This window comes from Pleuronectes platessa, chromosome 13, assembly GCF_947347685.1.
Source record: "Pleuronectes platessa chromosome 13, fPlePla1.1, whole genome shotgun sequence".
Classification (NCBI taxonomy): domain Eukaryota; kingdom Metazoa; phylum Chordata; class Actinopteri; order Pleuronectiformes; family Pleuronectidae; genus Pleuronectes; species Pleuronectes platessa.
In genome coordinates this window covers 13,198,299-13,225,939 of record NC_070638.1, presented here as the reverse complement: position 1 = coordinate 13,225,939, position 27,641 = coordinate 13,198,299, and the positions used below count along the sequence as shown (strand labels likewise).

Below are 27,641 nucleotides of genomic sequence, written 5' to 3'. Positions count from 1 at the left end.
ATGGGGCTCACTCCATGTGCAGCTGGGCGGCAGATCCTCTTTGCTTCGATGCTGCTGCTCTATTTAGGCTTGGGTGAGTCTGTCTCCTACCTCCGCTCTTTGTTTCCTTCAAGCGCCTCATCTCTAAGTGCTAATCAGCACTTCCAGATGTGAAGGGACAACAGGCAGTGGTAACAGAATATGTCACAATAGTGTTTAGTGAAAGAGGAGGGAGGTAAAGGACAAGAGGAAAAGGAATGAAGACTACTGAAAGGGGGATGAGAGGAACAAATTGAGGGAAGCAGCTTGACCAGGATTCAGAGAAAAACAGTTCCCACATACATTTTCCTACAAACACATATTCACAAGACAGGTCTGCGCTAATTTGAGAGTTGTAAGTGAAAGCTGACACAGTGAGGATGTTTGCAGACATGCTCAGTGGGATTGAGCTGGAACACCTCCAAACCCATTTGTGCAAATTTAGCTGACCATCTGTTCAATCGCAACTCTGCATAAAATTCACAATTATGGAACAAAAAGAGAGAATGTGTCGGAGCTGTACGTCTCCGGAGGATAGTAGCGGAGGTTTGAGGTCCCACTTGCAGCCTGCCGACTGCCTGTAGTAGAGATTAGTGGCTCTCCTTAATTACGTCTCCTACAGTTGGCAGGCGTGATGGTGGTCGCTGGTCGGCCTGGTCGTTTTGTCCCTTTATTAAGAGGAGAAACTGCATCTGTCATTTCTAAACTTAAAACGTAGCCTAGTCATTACATTGTGACAGTATAAAGCTTTTAATCCACATTCAATAATTTATACATGTATGGCACAATCTAGGCTCATGCCAATACTCAACTTAAATCTTGTGCTTTTAACCATAATATTTTAAGCTACTGTAAAAGCTGTTAAATTTTATCATGTAGAACTATTTTGATGTGTTATCACTTTATTATTATTATTGTTTTGTTATATTAGTCTTCAAATAGTCAACAAAGTACCACTGTTCCAACCCGGCATGTGCCTATAGGGATAAGGGAAGCAACAACTGCTGGTAATGGAAAAGGCTAAATAAGCTGTTTATTGTTCAATGAACCAAAATCATCAGGTGAGATGAAGAACAAATGAAGGGCTGCGGATTAGAACAAATTCATAGAAACTGATAAATCAGAACCACCTTTGCCTAACTCATGGAAATACACAGCCTCTGTGTCATAAGAACAAAGAAACACTACTAAACATTCAGATCACCCCCCATGATCTGACGGATATCTGGACAAACAAACGACAACATGAGGTCCAAAACTTAATAGTACATAAATTTATCAGCATAATACCAATAACAACCCTCTGGTACCACTGTAAATCAATGCTGCACACATTTATTCACGGTTAATAGTAAATACTGCTTGTTCATATAGTTTATGTCATGTCCTGTGATTCACATCATGTCCAATCTGCTAATAACACCAAGGAGTTTATCCCAATGTGACCCTGAACAGGATAAGTGGCTATAGAAATGCATCATAGCTATATCAATACTGATTAAAATAGAAATTAACTAATGAGCTTTGCACAGCAGAACATCAGGTGGAGTAAAGCTATTTGTTTCACATCTTTTTCACAAAATGACCGAGCAAACTGTACAAAGCTCCGGAAAAAGCTGAATAGACCCTGACTCATTTCTTCAAATTACTGTTTACAAGGTCAAGAATGACTATTCAAGCTCAGCATCTTATAATAGGTCCTTATGTTTATAGGTTTACGAGCCATAATTACATATAACATTCTTATGGGAAACTCTCCTGTAATATAAAGAGCTCAGTGGAGTGAGGAGGATGAACAGGAGGTGGAGACGACATCTGTTAATGACAGCGAGCGTCCTCTCATGTCACTTCCAGCTCTCCGCTCCTCTCTTCAGGCCGTTTGTCTTTTGTCCAATCTGTCAGCACCATGCTACAGGACACACTTGTCATCCAGAGTCCCTCAATTTCACCCATCCATCGTCTTAGTCCTCCCTCCATCTCTCCTTCCATCTCTCATTCCATCTCTCATTCCATCTCTCTCATTCCTGTTCTCCGTCATGTTCAGGCTCTTATGCTTTTCCCTGGTATTTGTGATTCTGTGATTACATCTGATTTGTTGGGAAGCCAGCGGCGGCGCTCTCCACTGTGGGGAGACGTTCTCAGGGGCTTTAGCTTGTGAAAGCCAATATAAATGCAGATGAAAAATATCTTTCAGGGATTCAATTCCATTGTGTGCCATATTCCAAATGAGGCTTATTTTTTTATTTTAACACAGGATCTTTTGTTACGTTTTCTACACATTGCTCTGTGTGACTAACAGGGAAATATTTACAGAGAGGAAAAGAAAAATAGGAATGGAAAACATTTTATTCTAAACTGATCCAAGCATTGTGATGGTTCCTTATGAATTTCAGGTGACACTGTATCACACCAGTGCACAACACTGCTTTAATTAAGTAGAAACAGCTTATGACCTTAATATGTGTTATTATTGAGTAGGAAGAATTATATAATTATATAATATAATAATAATAATAATCCTTACAATTTCAATAGGGCCTCACTGTCTGTCAGTGCCTGTCAGTGCTCGGGCCCTAAAATAAAATAAAATAAAATAAAATATATATATTTATTTTTATTAAAGAAAAAGAAAGAAAAAAGTGTAGTAACAGGAAGCCATTAATTTGCCTGAAAAATAAAATAATAATCCTTACAATTTCAATAGGGTCTCACTGTCTGTCATTGCCTGTCAGTGCTCGGGCCCTAATACAAATAATGAAAGCCTGGTATGTTAAACTCAGGCCCTGTGGATAACACCACACAGAGATCTCTAGGAACTGTCTGGTTGGAGGATAATGTCTGTGTAGATGATCATGTTGTCATGGTTACATTTAGCCTGTATATCCTGGCAACCAAGCTGGTTGCCAGTGAATCGCTGATATCAGGCTGCAGAACCATGAACCCAGCTCTTACTGTGTCGTTGCCTTTACACTGATGTTTCTGTGGCGTGAAATTTATTTAAATGAATCTGTGAGTGACAGCCGAAATCATTTGTGTGAGCGGTGGCAATATATATAAAAATGTAAATAATTACTTGGAGCTTGTGAGCCACCATGTTCACTTGTGTGTATGTGTTCAGGTGTGTGTGTGAGTGTGTGAAAGCCTGCCTTGGGTTTATTTGCTGGAGTAATAAACAAGTTCCTCATTCATTTGTGGAAACGTGAGCGTTAGCCACTGCTAATGAATCCCAGGGGAACCTGACACCTGCACACGCTACACTTTCATCTCCTAGGCTGCATTGACCCTAATCAACCAGCAGAAAGATTTGTATTTGTCTGCCCAGCCCTTTCTCAAAGCAGTTTTATGCAACACATTAATAAGTGAATCATAATCACAGGAAATTGTTTACTGCCCCATTTTCTCTGTGTCGTTCTCTTCCCTCGCGAAATATTTAATTTCATCTTCTAACTATGCTCTGTTCTCTTGTTGTTGCCCTATAGGTGAGAGCTCCTCTGTAGTGAACATGCGTAGGATCACCCATCCCACAGTACAACAAACACTGGCAGGCAAAGCTGTCCTCCCCTGTGTCTTTACCCTCCAGACCAGCTCCTCCGGCCAGCGTCCACACATCCTGTGGACCCGCACCGTGGCATCTGAAGGACAGGAAGCTCCAGTTGAGCAGATTGTGCTTTCAGCTAAGGGTAAAGCAAAGATGTGATGGTACAGTGTGATTCAGCTGCTGATAAAAACCTACATTACTCAAATAACATCCCACAAGTGCAACCAACAGATCGTATGAGTCAGTGGATGTGAGTCTTTCACAGACAGTCACCACCTGAGTTGGCAATTCTGCTTAGCTCAGAGTAATTGAACCTGAAGGCCTCACAGGAGAGGAATTTAACAAGCTGACTGTAGCAGCCCCAGGATTTAAAATGATAAACCTTTTTAAACTGAATTTCCACTGTAAACACTTCAAATCTGTCTGAGTGGAAGCGTTTTAGCAAAGTCAAGGCTTGTCCATATGCAATTAATCTACCCATGGCCTTTTTTTATATAGTTTCTAACAGTTCATTGATATATTCTGATATCATTTGACATTGAAATTATCTAGAGGGGATGTATGTGATAACTCAAATGACCGAGTCAGTGGCTCAGGACATACTCCAGAAATTTTACTGCCATCACCAAAAATGAATGTCCAATTGATGTGAGGGCTATGAAAAAAAAAAAAAGGAGCCAAACATGTAGAAATCATAGACAAAAAGGTCAACTTTTAAAAAACAACAAGTTGCGAGGTGATGAGAACCGATGCCAGTGTTGATGTAATTTATACGTCCAGATATTTTGGACTGACGAGGACATCTCCTGCTGCGTTCATGTTGGAAAACAGCTTCATATTACACCATAAAGTTGGCAACTTACAGGTGAACATGGTCGAGTTATTAGCAGCTCATGAATGAGTGTGTGAAGCAAAGCTGAGCTAAAAGACAATGAATGTTTGACTTGTCTTTGTTTGATCAGAAACAAAACTCATGTTCCACAAGCTGGATGTGTAAATAAGCAGCTGTTTGCACAAATCTTGGCCGTAGCAACTTAAAAGGTAATTGCAAATTGTAAGTGTTTCTGATGCCAACAAATTATCATGACTGTGATTGAATCTGAAAGGTTTCCAAAGCAAAACAATGACATAGACATTGAGCCGACAGCTGGAGCTCCTGCAGTCAAAATGAGACTAAAATGAGACATTTTAGAGATATTCGTGGATTTTATCTGACAAAAGTAGAATTTGAGAACAGAATTATATCTACATTTATTTGTCTGTGGTTCCTTGAGGTTTATTTTCTATGTGTAAAATGTTCAGGATGCCAGTTGTATTGAACAAAGGTTTGTTATCTCTGCCAAAGGTGATGTAATCAAGCTGAATAAGGCTTTCAGTGGCCGCGTCATGCTGCCAGGACACACTGCCAATCCTCTGAATGCTACCATGGAGATCTCCAGTCTCCGTACCAACGACTCAGGCACTTACCACTGTCAGGTTGTCCTGGGTAACGACTATGAGAGGGACACTGTGCCCCTGGTGGTCTCCGGTGAGTGCCGCAGCGTCTTTCGCTGGATTTCTTTGTGAGAAAAAAGTTTTGTGCCGCAACTCTCCAAAGGAAACAGAACAGAAATCCGGCTGACAGACTGAGCAGCATTTACACAAACGCCTTTCAAATTCTTCTTTTAACTTCATTGGTTTCCTTGTTTTAGCACATCCAGTGCTTGTTGTGCTAATGTAAGATAGATGACAGCTGCTTTAAAACAGAAGCATGAGCAATTAACCCTTTTCAGAGTTTTTATTTAATTAATGATCAATATCATAATGATGGACTCAACAAAGCATTTTAATTATTTGTGTTGGTGTTGTGTATTATCTAAATTTCTACTGGAGTGAGTGTGTTGTTCTTTTACTCAAAGTGTTTGGACCGAACACTGATAATAACCTTTCATTTTGCTCATATGCTCATTTGCTAAAACTCACATACTGCTGCATTGGTCTGTTTGTGGCCACAATAAAAAGCTCTTAAATCACATCCCACTAAGAACTTAAAAAAGATCTTTTCTCAACTATTTTCCCCGCGTCTCCCCGTCCAGGCGTGGTGTTTCTCTACCGGACCCCCAGCGCCCGCTATGCCCTCTCATTTACCGACGCACAGCGGGTCTGCCAGGAGAACTCGGCTCAGATCGCCACACCAGCCCAGATGTGGGCAGCGTACTATGACGGCTTTGCCAGCTGTGCAGCCGGCTGGTTGGATGATCAGACCGTTCGGTGAGAAGACGTTTAATAACTTGTGTTTTCTTGTCACACCCTCAGATCGCTGCTCACTGGTTGCATGAGTCTTGCTTTGCTTTGCTCAAGATCTGCTGTGAGGATTTTTGAAAATGTCTTGCAGGAACTTCTTATTTACCAAACAGACACAACAGTTGGATAAATCTCTTCTTAAAAATATTCAGTAACTCTTAGACAATTAATCGATCATCAAAGCTCCTCACATCTTCTGTGGTTTTTGTTTTAATCTGCTTGTGGATCATGTTCAAGTTATTACCGCTGTTGTTTCTTCACTATTCAATTGTATTTGAATCTATTCTAATCCCCTTGCCCTTTGAAAGAGAGCAGTAGTAGGAATTTATTCTAAACTGACAATTAAAGTCTTAAGAAGAATCAAAGTTTTGATATGTGTGCTATGATCATATTCATACAGTAAAACATCGATAAGATATCTCTAATGCTTGTTTCCTTTGATTAGACAAAAGAAAGACTAATCCCAACTTTATCACCGTTTATGACTCCAACATGATTCGTCTCCACAGCTATTCTGTCCAGCTGCCAGAGCTTGGTTGCTATGGCCACAAGGAGTACTCCGCTGGAGTGAGGAATTATGGGAAGAGGGACCCGAAAGAGCTGTTTGATGTGTACTGTTTTGCCAAAGAACTCGATGGTACACACACACACACACACACACACACACACACAAACACACACACACACACAGGGAACACATCAAAACCAGACATAGCTTCACACTGATATCTGCATCAGTGTGAAGCTACAATAATAAAGGATAATACTGGCAATATATATTTTTCTATTCCAATAAAAAAACATTAAGCAACAATGACTTCTCCTTGCAAGCGTATTGGTCTTCTGTCATTGATCCACTTAATTGTCCAAAACCTATAAAAAAAATAAATCAGCAGCTCAGACCTTTGCACTTGGTGGCATTTCCCCTCATAAAAGTGCAAGGCACTGTGGTCTATTTTAAACCAGTCCCATGAGCACCATCTTCCTGCTGTTAATAGGGAATACTTCATCAAAAGTGTATTAATCCACATCTAAAAATAGTATGACTCACATGACTGATAAAAAAACGTTGGTAGACTTAAACTGCTCTGGTTAGTGGAGGCGGTTATTCTAGTTGAGTAATGTTTGGCAAAAACCACAGTACCCAGTTGTTTTAGGAAATGATGAATTATGGTATGACTGAATTTTATATTCGTGACAAGCTCCCTTTTCATGTCTCCTTCCCTCAGGTGAGGTGTTTCACTCCTCGGTCCCGGGCAGGTTGTCTCTGTCTTCCGCCTCAGACCGCTGTGTGTCCCTCGGGGGGCAGCTTGCCACAGTGGGGCAGCTTTACCTTGCCTGGAGGGCAGGCCTGGACAGCTGTGCCCCTGGCTGGCTGTCCGATGGCAGCATTCGCTACCCGGTGACCTCGCCACGCCTCGACTGTGGAGGGATCCAGCCGGGAGTCCGCACCGTCACACCCAACAGCACCGCTGACAACACCACAGTTCTATATGACGCTTACTGCTACAGAGGTATTATCAAATGGGCTGCATTTGTATACTATTTCTGCTTATGCCCATCAAAACTACAGAGCTAACTCATTATGGATTGTTTAGACAGGAATGCAAATTAATCATAAATCTTTACTATAACAATTATGTTGTAATAATGTTTCATGTAAATATCATTTGGACTTTACAGATCTATATAGATAACAGTGGCCATAAAAATGCATGAATGCAGATTTATTTACCACCTCACTCATAAGAGAGGTGTTGATGTTGCTGTGGAGGATTTAAGTGGCAATTTGAATCAGTTATGATAAATGACATTACTGCTGTTGTAGCTATGGCAACCCTGATGTCTGATCCACCTTATCTACCCCCCCCACCCCCCCCCCCCCCGTCATGTTTCTGTGGAATAGCTGGATTGACACAAGAAGTGAAAAGAGGACAGGGTGTCAATATCTATTGGTTCATTTTCAGTCGTGGCTTCGTATATTGATGGTTATCGGTCAATTTCTGCAAAAGTTTGAGACCCACTGGGTGAAATGCTTCAGCGACAGCAATGTGAACAGCAGATCTTATCCACTTGTTGCCTAGGAAACACAAAGAAAACGGACTCGGTCTCTCACATCTACACCTCCCTGTGGAAGCCCTGGAGCTACCTCGCAGGCTCAAGTGAGGCTGACTCTTCAGGGATGGACAGCCCCGACCCGACTACACAGCAGGCTGTCACTACCAGAGGTTTCTCATTTGTCTTTGCTTCGGAGATCAGTAGCAGCACTAAGAAGCTGATTAAGAGAATCAACAATCTAATTAGTGGATTCACACATAGTGGCAATGCACTTCATTTGGGTACAAGTATAATGTTCTTTCCATACAGGATCTTTAAATGGCAGCGATGGTTCACCTTCCAACTGGACAGGATTGGTTGACCTTGAGGAGGAGGCCACTCCTCACAGCACTGATGCTGGTGAGTCTGATTACTAGTATTGATTTCTGTAAAAAATATAAATTGCTTGTATTGACCAAAGATACTGTGGATTATGATTCAGCCTCAGACCCCTGGTCCTCAGAGTCTTCAGGATCCTACGTGACCCTCCAGCTAATCCCAGGACAGAGCTCCTTAGACTGGGGAGAGCCACTGGAGCCTGGTCCCGACTCGGAGGAGTTTCTCCGGCCCCCAGTTCACCCAACAACACCTGCTGAGAAGAAAGTCAGTCTGGTTTTGTTCTTCAATCAGGCTGTTTGAAATACTAAAAAATGATCATCACTGAATCAGCTAAGTTTCTGTCCATCGGCTCATTAATTCAGGTGATCTCAAAGATTTCCAAGTCCATGTGGAAGCCTTGGAACTACTTGTTGGGAGCTGGAGACGAGGAGGGGACCCAAGCACCCAACGGGAAGCCAGGTGACGAGGAGACAACCACAAAAAAGGAAGATCAAGAATCTAAGCCTTCCAGTACGGCATCTCCAGGTGTGTGGATCATTGCTATATCTAATCACTGAACTGAATGGCCTACTAACCAGGATTTGACCCCTTTGTAGTGTTAGACTTATATTTATGAGGCTTAATAACATTCTATTTTTAAGTGTGTATTCTAAGCTTATTTCTTACTTTCAAGCCTTGCTCACTGAGAACCGAGTCAAATGTAATCCCTTCTGTCATTGATAAGGACATATCTTGGCAACTCAAATCAGCTAATAAAAATAGAAATCGTGAGATTATTTTATTAAGACCTCCATAGCTCAGAATATACATATTTTTGTTAGGTGTAATTTCTGTAGTTATCTACAAATAAGGTGTTTTATATTTCCTCAGATTGCCTCTCTCTGTTCACCTCCCTGTGGTGATTTAGAGGGATTTAACCCCAAAATGGAAAATATTTAAACTGCTCCGTTCCTGTATGAGTGGGCAAAAAATTATCATAAATAGGAAAACGATTTAGGTGCTGGATCTAGAGAAGATGAAGGTCGTTATAAAGTCTTCACAGACGTATCGGCCTGGTTACCCTGCACAAAATAAATCATTCCCTTTCCCCTCTATATGCATCGAGAGCATTTCTGATATTGGGACACATTTCCATTCCTTCTGGGAGTGTAAACTTGTTTCCAGATTCTGGGCATCGATTTCCAATGTAATTAGTTGGACCTTTGAAATAAAACTGAAAAAAGACCCTGGTGTTTACCTCTTAGTTGTTACTTTCAGGGAATTACACTTCCCTACATGCACTCCAAACTTCTTGAGATGCTTTTTAATTGCTCAAAAGTGTGTCATACACAACTGGATCCAAGACTTTCGGCCAAGTGTCACGAAAACAAAGGAAAGTTTACTGTAGGAAACACAGGGAAGAAATATCAGGGATAAAATAAAACCTTTAAATAAACGAATAATCCCATAAGACCAGTTATCTTCAAGCCCACCAGTGGACAAGGACATGTTATTTTAATATTTAAAAGCCAGGACACTAGAGAGGGAGAAACAAACATCAAGAATAATCTTCATATGACACAGATGACATCTGGTGTTATTTCTATAATTAATAAATCAAATTTAGTGGAGGCGGAAAAATCAAACAGAGAGACAGTAAAGGAGGCACTGCCAGTTCTCTACTCAGCATTTTGACAGATCAACCAGCTCTTGTCTCGGTGGTCACCTGATTATGTTTGGTTAGATTCCATTTTCCTTATCAGAGAAGACTTTTCTGTTTCTAACTAATCCAAACCCTCATCAGCGAGCGGTTTAGAATCCATTTAATGTCAAAACAAAGACTGTTTTCAAGAAATCTGTTTTAATGGTGTGGCATTTTTCTATCTTCCAAATCGCCCACACAGAGCATACACAAACAGAAATATTTCTGTGCCTGTGACTGGGTTGTTTTGAGCCTTCCCACATGGGTGCATAAGCAGACGAATCATGTCTCTTTAGCTTGATGCCCATTATTAACTCTGGAGCACAAGCATTATGTGTTGAAATCATCAGGTTTCCTTCCAACATAAACACTAGGAAGACTCATCAACCTGCATTTCTCTTCCCCCCGTTCCTCAGGGGCCTTCTGAGTTTAAATGTTTTCATGTGCTGGCTGGAGAAAAAAGTGGTTTTCAAATGGCAGCAATGTTGTTCAGTGTTTGTTGAAACTGTGTTACAGAGTTGTTGATTAAATTTTGAGGCAATTTGTGAGAGCTTGGAGGTCCCACATTTCAGTGTGTGTGTGTGTGTGTTTGTTTGTGTGTGTGTGTGTGTGTGTTTTACAAGGAGGTAGTGTGTGTGAGATGAAGAGAATGGTGAGGAATGAGACTAAGAGAACCTGCTGAAAGTTTATAGCATTCATTTTTCATTTTGTTCAGACATGTGTGTGTGTGTGCATGGTGTGTGTGTATGTGCAGGTTTGTATCTTTGTGTGTCTAGAGGAGGTTTAAAGCTTCACCCAGGTGTTTTTTTGGTTGCATAAATAAACATATTCATCTTAATTGAAAGTGACACGAGAGTGTATTTAAATGTCATCAGCAGTTTGTTAATTAGCTTCAGACAGTTTTATTTTGTGCTCCTGCCATATATTGCCATGTTATTTAATTTAGCAACTTTCAGTGTAATGAGCAGCTTAGAGTTCAGTTGTTGTGTTTAGTTTATTAGTTTATTTAACAGGGGCCATGTACAACACAACTGTGGAGTGTGGTATGTACTGTAGCTAATTTGCCTGTGGTCTCTATACACTGATAGTTGCCAAATGCTGAAAAGCGCCCTGGGCTATAGATGCTGTTTGAATGTAGGTTCATGCGTTATTTATATGTGACACTTAATGTGAATATACACCAATCATATATATTCCATATGTGCTTTTTATATACTCTGTAAAAAAAAAGGTTTTGAAAGCTTGCTGCCCTCTGTGCCTACGTTGCTTATATCCGCTACTGGTGCAGGTCCATGACATGATGGTCAGAAACGACATGTGTTTATGACAATGCACACATTAAGACACGTTAGGTATTCCAAAGTAGGTCATGTGGCAGGAAAAAATACTGCCTGTCCTGACAAAATACTACATTCATTTATATTATGTGCAATATTGGTTGACATGAGCTTTTACAATATTCCTGTTGTGTTCTTTTGTTAATAACAACTTGTATGTTTACATGAATAACATGTTCACATCATAAACTGGTAATTACATTACACATGTTGTTTTTTTAAAGTTAAATCTTTCTGTCTTTGTAAGTCTAATGTTTTGGTATCTTATCCAACCCCTGCATGCAGTGTCCTCTGGTTAAATTTAGTGCTTTAAAAAAAAATGATAACATGGGAAATGCTCAGCTCTATTCTGAGCTTTATTGAAATGTTTGTCTTCCGTGTCCTCAGAGCTTTGCCTGCTAGCGTTGATAATATTGAAGTGTAGACAGCCTGAGTGTAGTGACAGAGGAAAAACAGCTGACGAGGAGCAGACAGTTTTGAAATGTTTCGTCTCCCTTGGCGAGACAGACACAACCCATAATATTATTTTTACTTCGTTCATCACTGTTGTTTTTGTCTTCTGCAAAAAATGCACCTCTGACTTCACTCTTTGTTATCTTTTTGTTTATTTTGTGCCCTCTGCAGGTTTGTTTTCTTGGGGAAGTTCATGGTTCAGCAGCCCCTCCGAGGAGAGCAGCGCACCAGCCAGCGTAGACTCACCCACTCGTCTGGCACCTACCTTGCCCGCCTCCGGTATTCCTATCACTACAGATAGCACCAAGACCCGGGAGAATCCAGAGACCCACACATCCAACGCCTCCAGTTCTGCACCTGAAATCACCTCATCCAGTGGGGATACCTGGGTCCGCGTTGAATCAGCGACCACGACCCAGCCGGGTGGCAAGAGGGAGGAGACGGTGACCTCCAGAGCGAGCGGCAGGGGCGGCAGAGGGAGGGGAAAGAAGAACCGAGGCGAGGACAGGAGTAGAGGAGAAGAGAAGGAGAGAGGAGAGGAGAAAGGGAAAGGAGAAGATGAGGGGAGTGGAGAAATCACCGGAGCAGAGGCGAAGGGGGAGATACAAGTGTCAAGACGACCGGTTGGAACGTCTAAACCGAGAGAAAGGTCCAGAGAAAGATCCAGGGAGAGGGGTCACAGGAAAGGACAGTCCACCGCTTCCACCACCACGACTACCACTGCCAGCACCAGTCCTCTGGAGATCACTGGGACGACCACAACTGGGTCAGAGAGCACCGACTTCTCTACATCCAAATCACGGTCCAGTTTACCAGCAGGAAAACCATCGATCTCCCCAAACCAACATCAAACACTGTCCTCCTCCCCCTCAGCCTCAACATCTCCATCAGCCATAGTGTTAATGTCCTCTTCTCAACCATCGTCACCATCTCCTTCCTCTTCCTCCTCTTCTTCATCCACTTTCTCACCTTCACTGATTTCCCAAACCGCATCACTCTCACCCTCACCCTCATCAGTCTCCTCCCATACCCTGTCTCAAATGGTCGGATCAGGAGACCCATCGCCGTCTCCTCACCTTGAAAGCCAGGACGGCTCCTCTAGCCCCCTGACCCCTCCTCACTGGGTCCCAGTGAAGACAGCAGGTCAGAACAGCTCTGTGGATTATCCCCCGTTACTGTCAGGGCCCCCGGATGAGGAAGAGCCCGCCTGGTCTCACACCGTGGGCTCAGGGGCCCTGTTACCTGGCAACATGGAGGAGGAGAGCAGCAGAGGAGCGAACGTCAGCACCGTCACTCTGGAGCCAACAGGTAACCTATGTTGGTCTGTTTCTACATTTTATGTGTATCTACGTATATGGATTTGATAGAGGATAATTCTGATTCATCACTGGATATTTTTTGTAGTAATAGAAGAAGTTCATTTCGCAAGCTATAAAACTAGATATGCTTTTCGCCACATTATTAGTAAGGTAACACTGTGCTTATTTTGACAAGTTATATTAAGGTGTAATCGTTACACCTTCCTCACACTGTTTAGCTCTTTGTCTGCTTGTGGTTCTTGGCTTCCCGCTTTTTGTTGAAGCAAAACCTTTGATTCCTAAACCTCAGGAATAACTCATTTTCTGTTACATGAATGTTCCTGGTGGTAAAAGAACAGAATTATCCTTTCGTACAGTTTTCTTCATTATCCTTCCACTGAGCTCAGCACTGGCTTTCAAGATTCAGTGTTCATTCCCTGGCTATGCACCTGCCATTTATTCCTGCCAGAAGCAGAGATCACATCCTTGTCACTGTATACAATCTGCTGATTAAGCCTGCAGCCCTGTGCTGTACATCCGAGGGGCCGGCCCACCTGGTTTATTTCTCGCTCGATAATGACAGTGCATATAGGGGGGGGGATCCTATCACCCATCGTGTGAATGCCCCACGGACATCATGCTATCACACCAGGTGATTTATTCTGCAGCTCATGTCTGCAGCAGGCATGGCTGAGGTGTGAGGAGTCCGCGGATAGAAAACAGCTGTAAACAGTATCGACGAGAAGACGAGGTCAATCTGGACTGCCGCTGTACAGTGTGAGAGCTGATTGATTGACGGAGGGACCCTGGAGTGGTGCAGCCAGAGGCCCCGTAAACACACAAACACACCGATATCTTTGCTGGAAACCGAGGGGGGGGGGTGGACACGCTGGCAGGGGATCGGAGCAGAGTAACGGCTTTCAGCTTACATCTCTCTCACTCTCATGTACACGGGCTCAGCTCCCCTGTGGTCGGGTTTCACGATGGTGGTCGGTGTTAGCTCTCCTGACTGGATCACAGAGCACTTAATCAGTCCGTTCAATCAATGAGAGAGGAGAGAAACGAGGGGCCTCAGGTTGGATTCGAGGACCTTCAGCTGCGGAGCGCATTGTTCTCAAACTGGAGCACACACACACAAAGAGACACACACGGCTTCAAACTTGATGCACAGATACACACTGAGTTTCTTTCCATTGTTTGATCTTTTTAAATCTAAATTCCATCTTTCTGTTACGTTTAAATCGCAAGCAAGCTTCTTTGTTTCCCACTCCGTGGTCCCGCGCCTTCGCAGAAATGCCAACGGTGACTTGTGAGATTTAAAGTGCTTATCCGAAATCATATTTCCAAAGTAAACCGCCTTTCCACTGTGTCTGCAGCTGTGATTACTTGCAGCGAACGCCGTGTGTGATGTGTAGATTAAATACTTTGAGGTATCCCCGGCGTCGCTGCAGCAAAAGAATGAATCTCTAACGGTCTTATCTCTGTAAAGTTATTAGTCGGATTTGGCTGTTGCCAGCTTACTGTTGCTGTTGTTTGTAGCAGCCGCTGTGCAGAGCGAGCGACAGTCCGCTCCTGTCAGTTCCTTCCACCAACTATTGATTTTTGTGCACCACTCGCTCTAATGAATGGCCAGGCACACAAGGTTTATCTTTCACACATGCAGACGCACACAAACACACGCACACACACACACACACACACACACACACACACACACACACACACACACACACACACACACACACACACACACACACACACACACATACTGTAGTAAATCTGCTTGTCATAACACTTTATATTTGTCAAGGAGCGCATTGACCTTCGCTGATGCACAGGGTGCAAGTGCACATAGGGCGAGACCGCCGTACATTAAATGAAATGCGTGGCTGGTTTTAGCACCTGATTCCATCAGGATTTGAACCATCAGCAGAGACGTTTATTAAGCAAAATTTACCATAAATCTATAAAGTTGAGACTGTTGACAAATCTTGCTCTGCACTGGCTCCTTGTGATTGAAAACTCGAAAACACTCAACCGGATTTTTTGGTCCACCAACATTTATTTTGTCCAATCCGACGTGATGATAGATGATCTGAGCTTGAGATGTCTCCTTCTGGTTAATTATTGGACTGGATCAGCCTCGGGGCTAATCATAACCAGGGTATTGATTTTCACTGTGTTAGGGAAAAACACACAAACCAGCACACGCACACAATGTGAACTTCACACAGCACCTCCTCCTCAACAGTCCTCAGTGTCAGAGAAGGATCTGGCAGAACAAAGGGTCCCACAGCCGAGCTTTTGCGGCCAGGATGAACGAGCGTTGGTTTTCAAAGACCTTAAGTTGCCATAATGAGCGGCTCAGGGGAGAAACATGTGGTGGCGTGTCAATTGATATGGAAATTTGTAATTGTGGAGGGAGACCACACACATGAAGACATTTTGTGGGTGAATGGCGGGGCCAAGGCGCTCAGCGGGGGGGTCTGCTCCTTTCTTTTGAGGGTGGCTAATGTCTGAAGTTCTCACGCTGCCCACTACGCTCGGTGGAGTGAGCCAGGGCTCGCTCTCCCCACGGTAACCATGACAACTGTGGCTGTGAGTGGATGGCGAGGTTGCGGCTCCCTGGCTCCTGATCCCTTTGAAACGAGACAGACTGTGAAATGGATATGCGTTGTGTTGTAGCCGCTGGTTTTAGCTGAGCTGCAATTACCGAAAAATTAGGATTGGCATGTTTTTATTTTGTATTTTCTGAGTCATACATCGATTTTACACGATGCCAAAATAAATCACGTTAAAAAAACAGGAAAGACGTTTTACAGTATTTAATTAACTCACTTATTCTGAATCCCTAAATTCCTCCTCCACTCCCCTCCGTCTGTCTCTTTTAGCTGAGGTGGAGCCCTGCGTGACCAACCCGTGTCTGCACGGAGGGAAGTGCCTACCTCAGGGAACAGGGGGCTACAGCTGCTACTGCCCACAAGGATTCACTGGGGAGAACTGTGAAATTGGTGAGTTATGCTGAAACACACACCCTCCCACACACCCCACACGAAAAAACAAACACACACTCGCTGTAATAATGAAGCCAGCTCAGTGTCAGTAAGTGTGTGCGTACTGACGCAGGGGCTCTTTAACGGCCTATTGGCGGGTCAAAGGCCGAGCTGTCCGTCACGGTGAGAGAGGAGGATGAACAGAGGCTGAGGGTCAAAGGTTAGATTCAAACTGTCAGGGGATGATGGTCATGGACCCTCAAGGTCAGGATGTGGCAGCTTTTTCCCTGGAAAAGTTATTTTGATCTCAAAATTCCAAGATGTGTCATGTCGCAAAGAGGCTGGATTCATGTACAAATGGAATCTGTGAGTCAAACTTACACATGACATTCGGAATTTAGATTTGATTTCATGTCACCAGCAAATATACCCGAAGGTTTTTAAATCCTTGCTTATGTTCTCCCACAATGCAATGCAGAAAAGTACACGGAGGGTCTTCTCATTGCTGAAGAAATTGTAGACGAATGGATTCCTCAAAACACACCAACTGGTTTTTATACTTAGTTTTGACCATGAAAGAGGTATGACATTTAATTCTGTGTAATGTTAAAATGTCTTTATAATGTTTTGATTTAAATTTGGTCAAACTTTGAGAAAGATCCATATTTTTCCCCCTGTATAAAGACCATGTTTGCATTGATGCGATGAACACATGCAGGTATTCAGGTTTTGGAAGAGGTGCTTGTGAGTCTCTGTAATCCCTCAGCACACGGCAGAACTACCTCTGCAGTGGTGTGACAGTTTGACACCGAGGTGTAAATCTGCCATGAGGGTCCTAATTTGCTCAGTAACACATGCTCAGCTCATTAGGCCGCGATTCCTCAAGGAAGTGATCACTTTATGAATAAATGATTCACATGCAGCAGCAGCACACTTATCTGTATTCACAGGCCAATTTGGCCGTGAACGCCTTGATACTTACCGAGGTTTGTTCAGTGTCACAGAAAGACGGACGGGCGGACAGCCAGCAGCTGATGCAGGGGTATGCTGTACGGTTTTGTCATGGATTTGCAGAATTTGCAGTATTACCTCTCCGAGGAGCAGCTTCCCCACTGAATATTGGATGAGAGGCACAAAGGGATTCTTTTTTTATATATCGAACAACAAAGAGCTGGACTGATTTTAATGGGGAGGGAGACAAGGTGATGTGTCTTTAACTGGGATTAGCATCTCTCAAGGTCATTCAAGGTTATTCATTAGTAAGTTCCATACTTTTTCAAGTTAAGTTGGGTTAAGTTTTTGCAAATATTCTGACCATTTAGTTTATATTTTGTATAGTTTCTCAATCACTACATGTTCCAGGGGAGCTACTTTCACCAGTGCTTATAATATAAACAAATATATAATAATAATATAATAAAAAATCTCCTTTTAGGAAACCTAAAGACTAAAACATGCATGTCTGATTGTCACTTTTCCCGTTTTTAATTTAACCTCTGATAAATGACATTCTGAGTTTGGTACTGTTGTTCTACCAATCACCAAAATATTAAAATTTGTCACATTTTAGAAACTTTAATATAAATCTAATCTTACGTTATATTTTCTGCCATGCTGTTGTTTCTACACATGGTGGTTTTAACAGATTTATTTTTTTTGGTATAAGAAAACTGGCATTTGAAAACGTATATGCTACTTATGTTTTTTAACTGATATTTGATCTTGCGCACAAAAAACACTGTTTGATTGATTCCAACTCTGAGAGATTAAATACAACACATTATGACAAATCTGTGGTTCAATCTCTGTCGACCTCGTTTTTCTCCATCTGTCTTAACAGAGCTGCCATCTTCATAAACAGATAAACAGACTCTGTTGTCAGATTAAAGTCAAGCCTAAAACTGTTTGATGCCACGGAAGAAACTAAAGTTAAAGCTAAGAAAACTGTACTTTAAGGGAAGCACATTATCCTCTGACTCAGCGTCATCATTTTAATATGGGTTATTTGTTTAATATCTAATGTTCAGAAAAAACCTTCCTCAGACTAGCCATTGCTGCAGCTCCTCTTTCAGCCTCTGTCTGAAATGTTTGGTTTTAGCTCCTGTCTCTTTAAGCCCCCCCAATCCCAGGAAAGTCCATTATGCTCTGATTGGATAGCTGGTCCACTCTGTTGTGATTGGATAACCGCTTTCAGTGCGAGTAGGAAATGTCGGCCTCTGCTCTCGCTTTACCTGGGTAAAGCTAAATCCATACTAGTACATTTTTGTCTGAAAATGGCATTTTCAAACTAAAGCGATCCCTGTCCATACAAGCATTTTGGGTCGGTCTCAGTTCTAATACCCTTTCATACCAACACGCTTGAAAACACTTATCAGGTGAACACTCACATACACTGGGCATGTGCTTGCTGGTGCAAACAGGAAGCATTTGGTTGTTAGCTGCAGATTGCCTGAACCATCGCTCACATGTCCAACGCATGTAACAGGTTCAGCAACGCTCATAGATTATCCATGTTGCGTTCTAACGACCAATCAGATAAGGCTACCTCGTGAACAAAAATAACCAATCAGTGTCTACATCATTGATTCCAAACATCTCGGTTTTTGCAAATCCAAACTAAAATGCAGCCCCGGTGTTTCCAAATTAAAATGGGGCCAGAAGCGTTTCCAAAACTTCTCCGTTTAATAACCTCCAGAATATTGCCAACGCTTGGAATATCAGTAGGAGAGTTGATGCATTTAGTATGGATGTAGCTGCAGGGGTTATGGGGCATGCCAGACCAGATGGTTGTGCCAGACTTTAATTTTGCAGAAAGAGAAAACACAAAAAAAAGCATTCATAAATCTCCTCTAAAATGATTGAACAACAATCTTACCTAATCCCATGATAGAACCCTCTGTGTGTGAGGACAGTTTGAAATATGAAAGTCTTGTCCGAGGCTAAAGGTCATTCTTGTTTGATCTGTCTGACACATTTACCGCAGATCTTTACAGCCGCTGACCTTTTCCGCTGTTCAGCTCTGTGCTTGGATCTAAGAAACCATTTAGATCTGAGGAAATACTCTGAAGAAAGTTTAAACTTGGAAGTAGTTTTTCTTTCTGCGCTCTCGCTGTGAGTTTTAATAGATTTCTGCAGTCCTTGGGTACAGTCTTTTATTCTGGGTCCAAAAAGCCCACAGTGGGGAAAAGAGATTACCTACCCTCCATTTTCAATGATAAAGTGATGCTTTATTGATCCATGAAAAAAAATGTTCCTTTTGCTATCCACAGAGAGGTTAGAGAGCACATATAGCTGCAGAGGAGCAGCCTGGAAGCTGGTATATGTTTCCCCTACAGCGAGGTGGAAGTCTGCCAGGCTGGGGACTAGAGCCAGGACCAGGTCCAGCCTATCTGCTCACTTGTCCACAAATATGATGTCTACGTTATAACAGCTTAAAAGGAATAATGATTTGATGTGCAGACTGGTCTTTCTCCCTCGTGCAGCCCTTTGGTTGAGGGACACGACGAACAAGAGACAAAAGAAGAGATTAGACCTACATCAAGACGACCATAAGCTCTGTGAATGGGTAGTGGAGCGGGTGGTAACACTTGAAAGGTGTTTCTAGTGTCGTCGTCTGTGAGAGCATGAGGACCAATGAGGAATGTAAAGGGGATTTGGGTTATCTGTATTCTTATCACACCCTGTTTGAATTACAGCACTGTACGCGCCGACATGCTCACATTTCACTGTTTAAACAAGGACCAGCTCCTCTTGTAAGAACCTAAACACCCAAACAGGTTTTTTTTGCATCTTTATGAAAAACATCTCCTCAGCAGAAAACGTCCTTTATATGAACCCTAATGACATCTACGACCCATCAGCTCTTACCGCTTTCCCCTCCCCACAGATGTTGATGACTGTCAGTCGGAGCCATGTGAAAACGGAGGCACTTGCATTGACAAGATTGATTCTTTCCTCTGCCTTTGCCTGCCCAGCTACGGGGGAGACATGTGTGAGAAAGGTGAGATGGAGGAAACGGCACACACACATAAAAAAACACACACATTTACACACAGATACTGAACAGATGACTCCAAGCCATGTTAAGGGGATTTTTTATTATGCATCATGTTATTGGACTGTGTTGCACCAACAAATTCAGTACATCATGGGGTGTGTGTGTCTGTGTGTGTGTGTGTGTGTGTGTGTGTGTGTGTGTGTGTGTGTGTGTGTGTGTGTGTGTGTGTGTGTGTGTGTGTGTGCGTGTGTGTGCAGCCACAGTGGTGAGCTTATTAAGATTCGCAGCCATCTGATAGCAGCAGTGAAAGGTGCTGGTGGAAATAATCCTGATCAGTGTGCAGCCATGCGGCTCTGTGAGACACAGATACACTGTGTGTCACACTGTGATGGATTCTGACTGACTCTTCTGTGTGTACTCAAATTTTCCATGCCAGTTAATATTTGCACATTTTCTGTCAGCATCTCCACATACTTGGCCGCAGAAAGATTTGACAGTTGTTTGATATCAAATACTCATTTTTATTGTGTTTGCTGTTTTAGCAATATTTCTTTATAATTGCAGTAGCTGTGTTATGTGCTGGTTTAAGATTAAAGGTGTCCTGTGGGGCTTTGCAGTAAATTCTACTAATGGACAAAGAACCCTGAGAGAATAGCTGCTACCACGGTATATGTCGATATTCATCTAAATAAAGCAGACAGATAAACTCTATTTATGTAGGGCTTTGAAAAACAAGATTGAAATGGGTGTCTTATGGAGAAGATAGTTAAAATGGGGGCAATTGAAGAGAGGCAGATTACAGTAGTGGGCCGTATCTCCGACAAGGCTGTGAAAAACAATTCAGTTCCCAATTTTATGGGATCTTCCTTGGGTCATGCAAGAGCACATCACAAAATTTAATGGAAATAGGTTCAGTCATGTTTAAGTTATCCTGCTGATAGACAGAGAAATGGGAATGAAAACACAACCTCCGTGGTGGAGGTAAACATATCAAAACAAGTGGGAATAAAACGACAACTATAACATTTAATAGAGACAAAGTCAAGGAAAACAAGTCAGTTTTAAAATCATTTTAAAGCAGTAGTTTGTTTTTTGGGACACTACTTCTTGCTGACAGCTGCCAAGATACAATGTTTGTTAATAATTGAGTTTTTAGGATAACGCAAACAAGTAGAAAAGAACAGAACCATGGATGGGAAGCCAGAGAAACAAGCCACTGAAAACAAGCAGGCGCTGGTGTGGCTGAATATAAACCAAGTAAAACTAGCAATTAACTGGCTGAGTGTCAAGTAGATTGGTTTAAGTGCTGGAATGTGAGAATCCATACCGAGGTAAACAATCGATACAGAGGAAAGATGTATATGTAAGAAGGTAGAATTAGATTTTTGGATGGCACAGTATGGCTAAGTGGTTTGTGGCACTAATCAACCCCCATACCACATTCAAACCAACATACACTCCGATTCATCAGCTCCCTGGCTATAGACACATCCACCTCTCTGTGTGTGTGTGTGTGTGTGTGTGTGTGCGTGCGTGTTGGTGCGTGTGTTTGCTGCACTAGTAATGAGGATTAATGAATATCTAACCTTAGTAGTTATAAATGAAACCGTGGGCCTTGGTGTTATTAATGAATACTAATAGTGCAGAGAGAGGGCCACGTGTGCAGCGAATTGAAAACAATCCAGTATAATTACAGTTCGTGTATTTAGCCTCTCAAGATGCCAGAGTCATATATTTAAGTCGTGAGTGAGACAGAACGCTTGGTTAAAAAGAGTAAATGGTTCTTCTGCTTCCTCTCTCCTCCCACCTTAGACAGACTGTTTAATCTTTCCCCATGTTCCTGCACTTAACTGTGCTTTTACGTGCCCTTCGAGGGATAATTTTAGCTCCTCTCCTTTCCCCTCCTCTTTTCTCTTCATCTTCACAGACATAGAAGGCTGCGAGCACGGTTGGTGGAAGTTCCACGGCCACTGCTACAGGTAGGAATGATGGCTGCACCGGGAAAATGAATGGAGTCACAATATATTTACCTGCTACCACAGGGGCCTCGTTTATCTGCATTACTTCTTCAGACCCTTGAGTTATCCATGACATACTTACTGCAGCACTCTGTGCCATTTACACTTGGGCGTGCTGCATAATGTATGATATATGCATTTTCACATCCACTTTCATGGCCTTGTTCCACAGGTACTTCACCCACAGGCACACGTGGGAGGACGCAGAGAAAGACTGCAGAGAGCACAGTGCCCACCTGAGTAGTGTCATCTCCACCACGGAGCAGGAGTTTATCAATGGTGGGTGTGTGTGTGTTTCTGTTGTTCAAAATTTATGTGGAAATGTTCACAAAACAAAAAAAGTAAGTAACTTCAACAAGGACATGTAAATTCACTCCAACCAAAAATGTATAACCGAACAAAACCATATAGAAAAGAAAAAAGCAGAATTAAAATACTAATCTTCGGAATCATTCGGATATTTTTTTATTATGATGCACGCAGAGTTCAAGACAAAGAAGGGAAAGGAATTAGCAAAGTAATAATAAATAACATATAGAACAAAGGAGTGTGAATCAAGTAGATATATCAGTGTGGGTATCAGATTTCGGACGGTGTAATTAGTCAAAGATTGATCCTGTACTGGTTCTCTACAGGCCTGGGTCATGACAATGCCTGGATCGGACTGAACGACCGCACAGTGGAGGAGGACTTTCAGTGGACTGATGGAAACGATCTGGTTAGTGCTCAGTGTGTTTAGATCTGCTGCCGTGTGAGAGGTTGAAAGGCCCTGAAAATGTCACATCTTCTTGATAAGATCGATGATAAAATGAGCACAAATCAAAGCTAAAATCCTGAAGAAGATGCACTCGGTTTGTATTGAATAAGAATTCAATGCCCTGACACTCACATCATGTGTATTATCAGGTCTGTGCTGGAACAGTTTGATCAGATCTGAAAGGAAGAAGAGCTCTGCTAAAGATTTACTGATAGTAAATACAGAAATCTGTTATGAACAAGACACAACTGTTCAAACATTTGTATTCATGAAGGACTACATTGTTGACAATAACAAACAAATCTGAAAACAAGTCTTTAGGACCTTGAAAGATTAAACGTTCCCATTTATATGCTAAATCAAATTTGTAATCTTACACATGGAATTAATTGGAAAATGAAAGCGTTAATCTTTGCCTTTAGAGAAAAAAAAAAAAAAAGGAGAAAAGTTGAGAGACTTCCAGAGAGCACAGAGAAAGGAAAACTAATTCAGATGAGCTAAAGCCTGTCGGGACCTGTAGGGACAAAAATCTTGGAATTCCTTCAGGTTCATGATCAGCCTCCAGGTTTGGGTTAGGTCGGTCACCATTGCTTGGTTGTTTTTTTACACAGCACAGACTGAACTAGGGTAAAACCAACAGTAACCATGTGTGTCAGGGACAGGACGATATCTGAGCCTTAGCTATTGTCTGATGACGAACTAGCCTCCTCTGTGGCTGTAGACATAGATATGCGAATCAAGACTTCAGATCGCTGTTTACCATTTACACTTTTCTATTATCAGATGAGTTGAACGTCTCTCGACACAAAACACAAACAGTGACTATTTGTAGATGCTTTTGCTCCAGAGCACATTTTGGCTGATCTTTATTAACAGCTATCTGCTTCTGAATACAGAATGCTTGATGTGCTCGGTTTGTTTTCTCTCTCGGATGCATTCGGACTGAATAATTCGACCCGAGCCCTAATTCTAAGCTGAACTGTGTTACTCTTGTGCAGGTTTATGAGAACTGGAGGGAGAGCCAGCCGGATAACTTCTTTGCAGGTGGCGAGGACTGTGTGGTGACCATTGCCCATGAGGATGGCAAGTGGAACGACGTGCCCTGCAACTACAACCTGCCCTACATCTGCAAGAAAGGCACAGGTACTGTAATACTGCTGAACCGAATGTAGCCAAACGGCGGATAGCACTCAACAAACTAACTTGTCCTTTAAGAAAACGTGCACACACACAACGACATGTAGAAATGATGGGTTCCCACAAAGCTTCAGGAGTTGCTCAGACTTAAGTTACTTTTGTGAAGATTGTGATTCATTCTCAGCTCCTCATGGTCTCACTCACACTTTGACCAGGCAGCAGGACTGTAGTTACAGATATTGTCATTTTTTTCATCAATACAATCTGTTATTCCTTTTTGCGGTTCCACCAAGTTTTCCTCGTACTCACCTTCACCTTTCCCTTGAGACCCAACTCAGCCAGCCTTAATGTGAAGATGCAGTGAGATCTTATGGGATGCAAGGAGAGCTATAGACAGGCAGACACAGTGGACGTTCAGGAGGAGTTAGTAAAGGAATTAAGTGGTTGGGGAGTGTTTTTTAGTCTGGCTGTGGTCTCATGGCTCTGTGGCTTGGCTGTGTTCCCTGTGGACTGTGGAGACCCGGTACCTCCCCCTTGGACCCACCACGCTCAGCCCAAATTGCAGATACAGAAACAATGCTGCCATCTACAGGCAAAACACACTGTAATACTGAGCCTTCTACACCTGCAAATATGGACAGTGCCCTAATGTCAGTATTTTTACCCAACAGATGCATGAAGTGGAAGTGTAGATTATTATCGTAAATTAATTCATGGACTGATGTGAAATAAAAACATGTATATGTATCAACTTCTATCTGCAAGATTTATGATTTAATTCAATCATTTTCAGTGTTGTGTGGGACTCCGCCCACAGTGGAGAATGCCCATTTGATAGGCCGCCGGAGGTCACACTATGACATCCATTCGGTGGTGCGTTACCAGTGCTCTGAAGGCTTCTACCAGCGTCACATCCCCACCACTCGCTGCCGGGCCGACGGGAGCTGGGAGAGACCCAGGATCATCTGCACAAAGTGTGAGTGTCTGTTTTCAACCTGCAGGCCACCGGAAAGAGGTCAGAGGAGACTGGCCACAAAGGCTCTGGTGACTCAGAGAAACTCTCTATACTAATGTGGGGAGCACAAAAACATCGAAACAAATACAACCTTGAAGCAGACGATCATGTTGGGTTCCAGACCTGTCAAACGAGAACAGAAAACCTGAGGCTGCAGTGGACACAGGTTCATGAAAACTGGAAAGTTTAAGAACTGGAAACTTAGCCTGGTCTGATAAATCTGCCGAGGCTGCAGATGGAAGGGTTAGACATTGGCATCAATGGCAGGAATCAATGAACCCAATCTGCCTCGTGTGTGCTGGTAATGGTTTAATGGTGGGGGAATGTTTTCTCCCACACATTGGGCTCATTAATACCAATTAATCATCATTTTAATACCACAGTCTGTCTGAGGATTGAAGCAGACCATGTGCAGGCCACATTGTACAATCTTCTCAAGGCTATTTCCAATTTAATAATACGTCACGTTACTGAGCAAAAGTTCTGTCACTAACTTAACGATGTTCTTCAATGACCCATCATCCCCATCCACCACCTTGACTTGATTGCTAGCTCGAACGTGGAGAAATTCTGCCATGAAATCATATCTGCAAGGAGCAGAATTCTAAAGGATTGTTGCCAACATCATGTGGAATTGATGTCATGAAAAACTTGCACTAGAGAAAAAATGTTTGAGGTCTGTTTGGAAAATTGTGTCTTCAATACCACTAAATATAAATGGAATTAACTAAATTCAATAATGATACAATGTAAACTATGTTGTGCATCTGCTTTAGTGCAGCATATAACGTCACGGTCATATATATATATATATAACAAGCTACACATTTGTTTCCATTCTACTTTCAGCCCGGCGTTCACACCGGTACAGACGCCACCACCACAATCAGCACCGCGAGCGCCGCAGCCACAGGAGACACGGCGGAGACGGACACAAGGCCAGAGAGGAGGCAAACAGCTCCTACTGAACCAAATAACACAACATGTCTGCTACGCCTAGGTGCTAACCCTGGCCCATAAAGAAAAGACAGTAGTTGACACCCCTCCTGTTTTCCTTTCCCTTGCTTCTGACCATGCTCTCCGTTTAGCTGACGAATAAGGTTTTCTTACTGTAACATAACGTTTATCTCCATTACCCTGTCACTGAGTTTGGGTGTTTTTGATGCCTCTTATTGTTTTCAGCTGCTTTCTTTAACCAAGGTCCATGCGAACACTAACTCCTACACTAACTTGTATTAACACCCCCCCCCCGTTGTCTCAGTACAGTAAATCCTGCACCTCTCTGGGTCTGTCGGACCGGCAGCAGCGTGTGAGCATGTGTGAGCGTATGCATGTAGAAGAGAGGCGTAGAGAAGTGCTGAGTCAGGGTTTCTTTTCTAAAAGTTTGCTCGTCCCACATGAAAAATGACCCTCATCCTAGTTTTCTGTTTACAAAGCACAGATGTAATTGATGCAAGACAGCGTTCAGCCCCTGGTAACCCTGAGATTTTTACGTGTGTATTGTAGCCGTTTCTTTTTTCTCCCATAGAGGTACTGAATAGCTGGTCTGTCTTAATCTACTGTCGTGCTTTTTTCCTGATATTTACTATGTTTGTGTATGTTGCTATTTATTACGAATCATTTGCAAGTGATATACTTTCCCTTTTTAACTTATAGTTCAAAAAGTCAATGTAACATTTTTTTTCTATGTAAGTCCAACAATCAATTAGTTACAAAGTTAATAATTTGATTGCCTCTAATCTCTGTACTGTAAATATTGTGGTGTTATGTCATTGGCTGATCCTTAATCAATAGCTGGACCTTGTCCAATCAAATAGACCCCCCTCTCTCCATAAGCACTCTAAACTCAAGCATATATCCCATTGACATAGTTAGTTTAGATGGGAATATACCGTACACCCTCGAGATAACCACTTGATTGTATCTGAATCGCTAAATACTTTCGATCTTTGCACGGCTATATTAACATGATGGGTAGAATGTCACAATTTTTTTGTCTTTGGTCCTTTTGATATTTGATCGTTCATCCACACTTTTGGTCTTCTTATGACTTTTTGTCCTGCTGTTGTATTTCATTCTTAATAAAGTGAGACAAATTTACATTTCTGCTTTTTCTTTAATTGACTCACTTATTTATTTTTCCATTGTAAATGTCGCAACAACCACAGATTTTGCATTGACGCTCTTGCTCCCCTGAGGATGAATCCCAATATCTTGGCTTATCAATTGACTTTTCCCATTGCACTTTCACTGATCAAGTGAAACCTATTTAGCTAATGACTGCCATGAAACTTTACATTGATGCTTGTCTTCCTATGAGGATGAATTCCGTTATCTTAGATTATCATTTTACTTTCCCATTGCACCAACAAATTAGAGTTTACATTTATCAAGTGAAACATCTTAATGTTTATCTAAACATTACAATGTAAATTTGTACCTAGACATTCATGCATTGGCTCATGAAGTTTCCCCTCAGTATGACCTAGTATGAACTAGCTCCCCCCTCAGGTCAAAGTTCCATCCAACACTTAACTATATCCAAAATACTTAAAAAAATGAATGGCATTCACATTTTCCTCAATAATTCAATGTTAGCATGCTGACATATTAAAGGGACATCATGAACATGGTTAATACCAGATGTGAGCATTAGCATGCAGATTTGATCATTTAGCTT

At 42.2% G+C, this 27,641-nt stretch overlaps 1 protein-coding gene across 1 annotated transcript; it reads left to right on the top strand.

Annotated features, from left to right (window-relative positions):
- On the top strand, positions 1-27,048 carry LOC128455130 (neurocan core protein). Its single transcript, XM_053438804.1, has 19 exons — positions 1-73; positions 3,498-3,698; positions 4,902-5,084; positions 5,632-5,806; positions 6,349-6,476; positions 7,069-7,353; positions 7,924-8,067; positions 8,207-8,296; positions 8,379-8,539; positions 8,638-8,800; positions 11,918-13,054; positions 15,936-16,055; positions 19,924-20,037; positions 21,962-22,013; positions 22,225-22,331; positions 22,688-22,770; positions 23,808-23,952; positions 24,740-24,922; positions 25,811-27,048. The coding sequence occupies exons 1-19, from the start codon at positions 1-3 to the stop codon at positions 25,927-25,929; spliced, it is 3,663 nt and encodes a 1,220-aa protein (XP_053294779.1). The 3' UTR covers positions 25,930-27,048.
- The last annotated feature ends 593 nt before the right edge of the window (positions 27,049-27,641 follow it).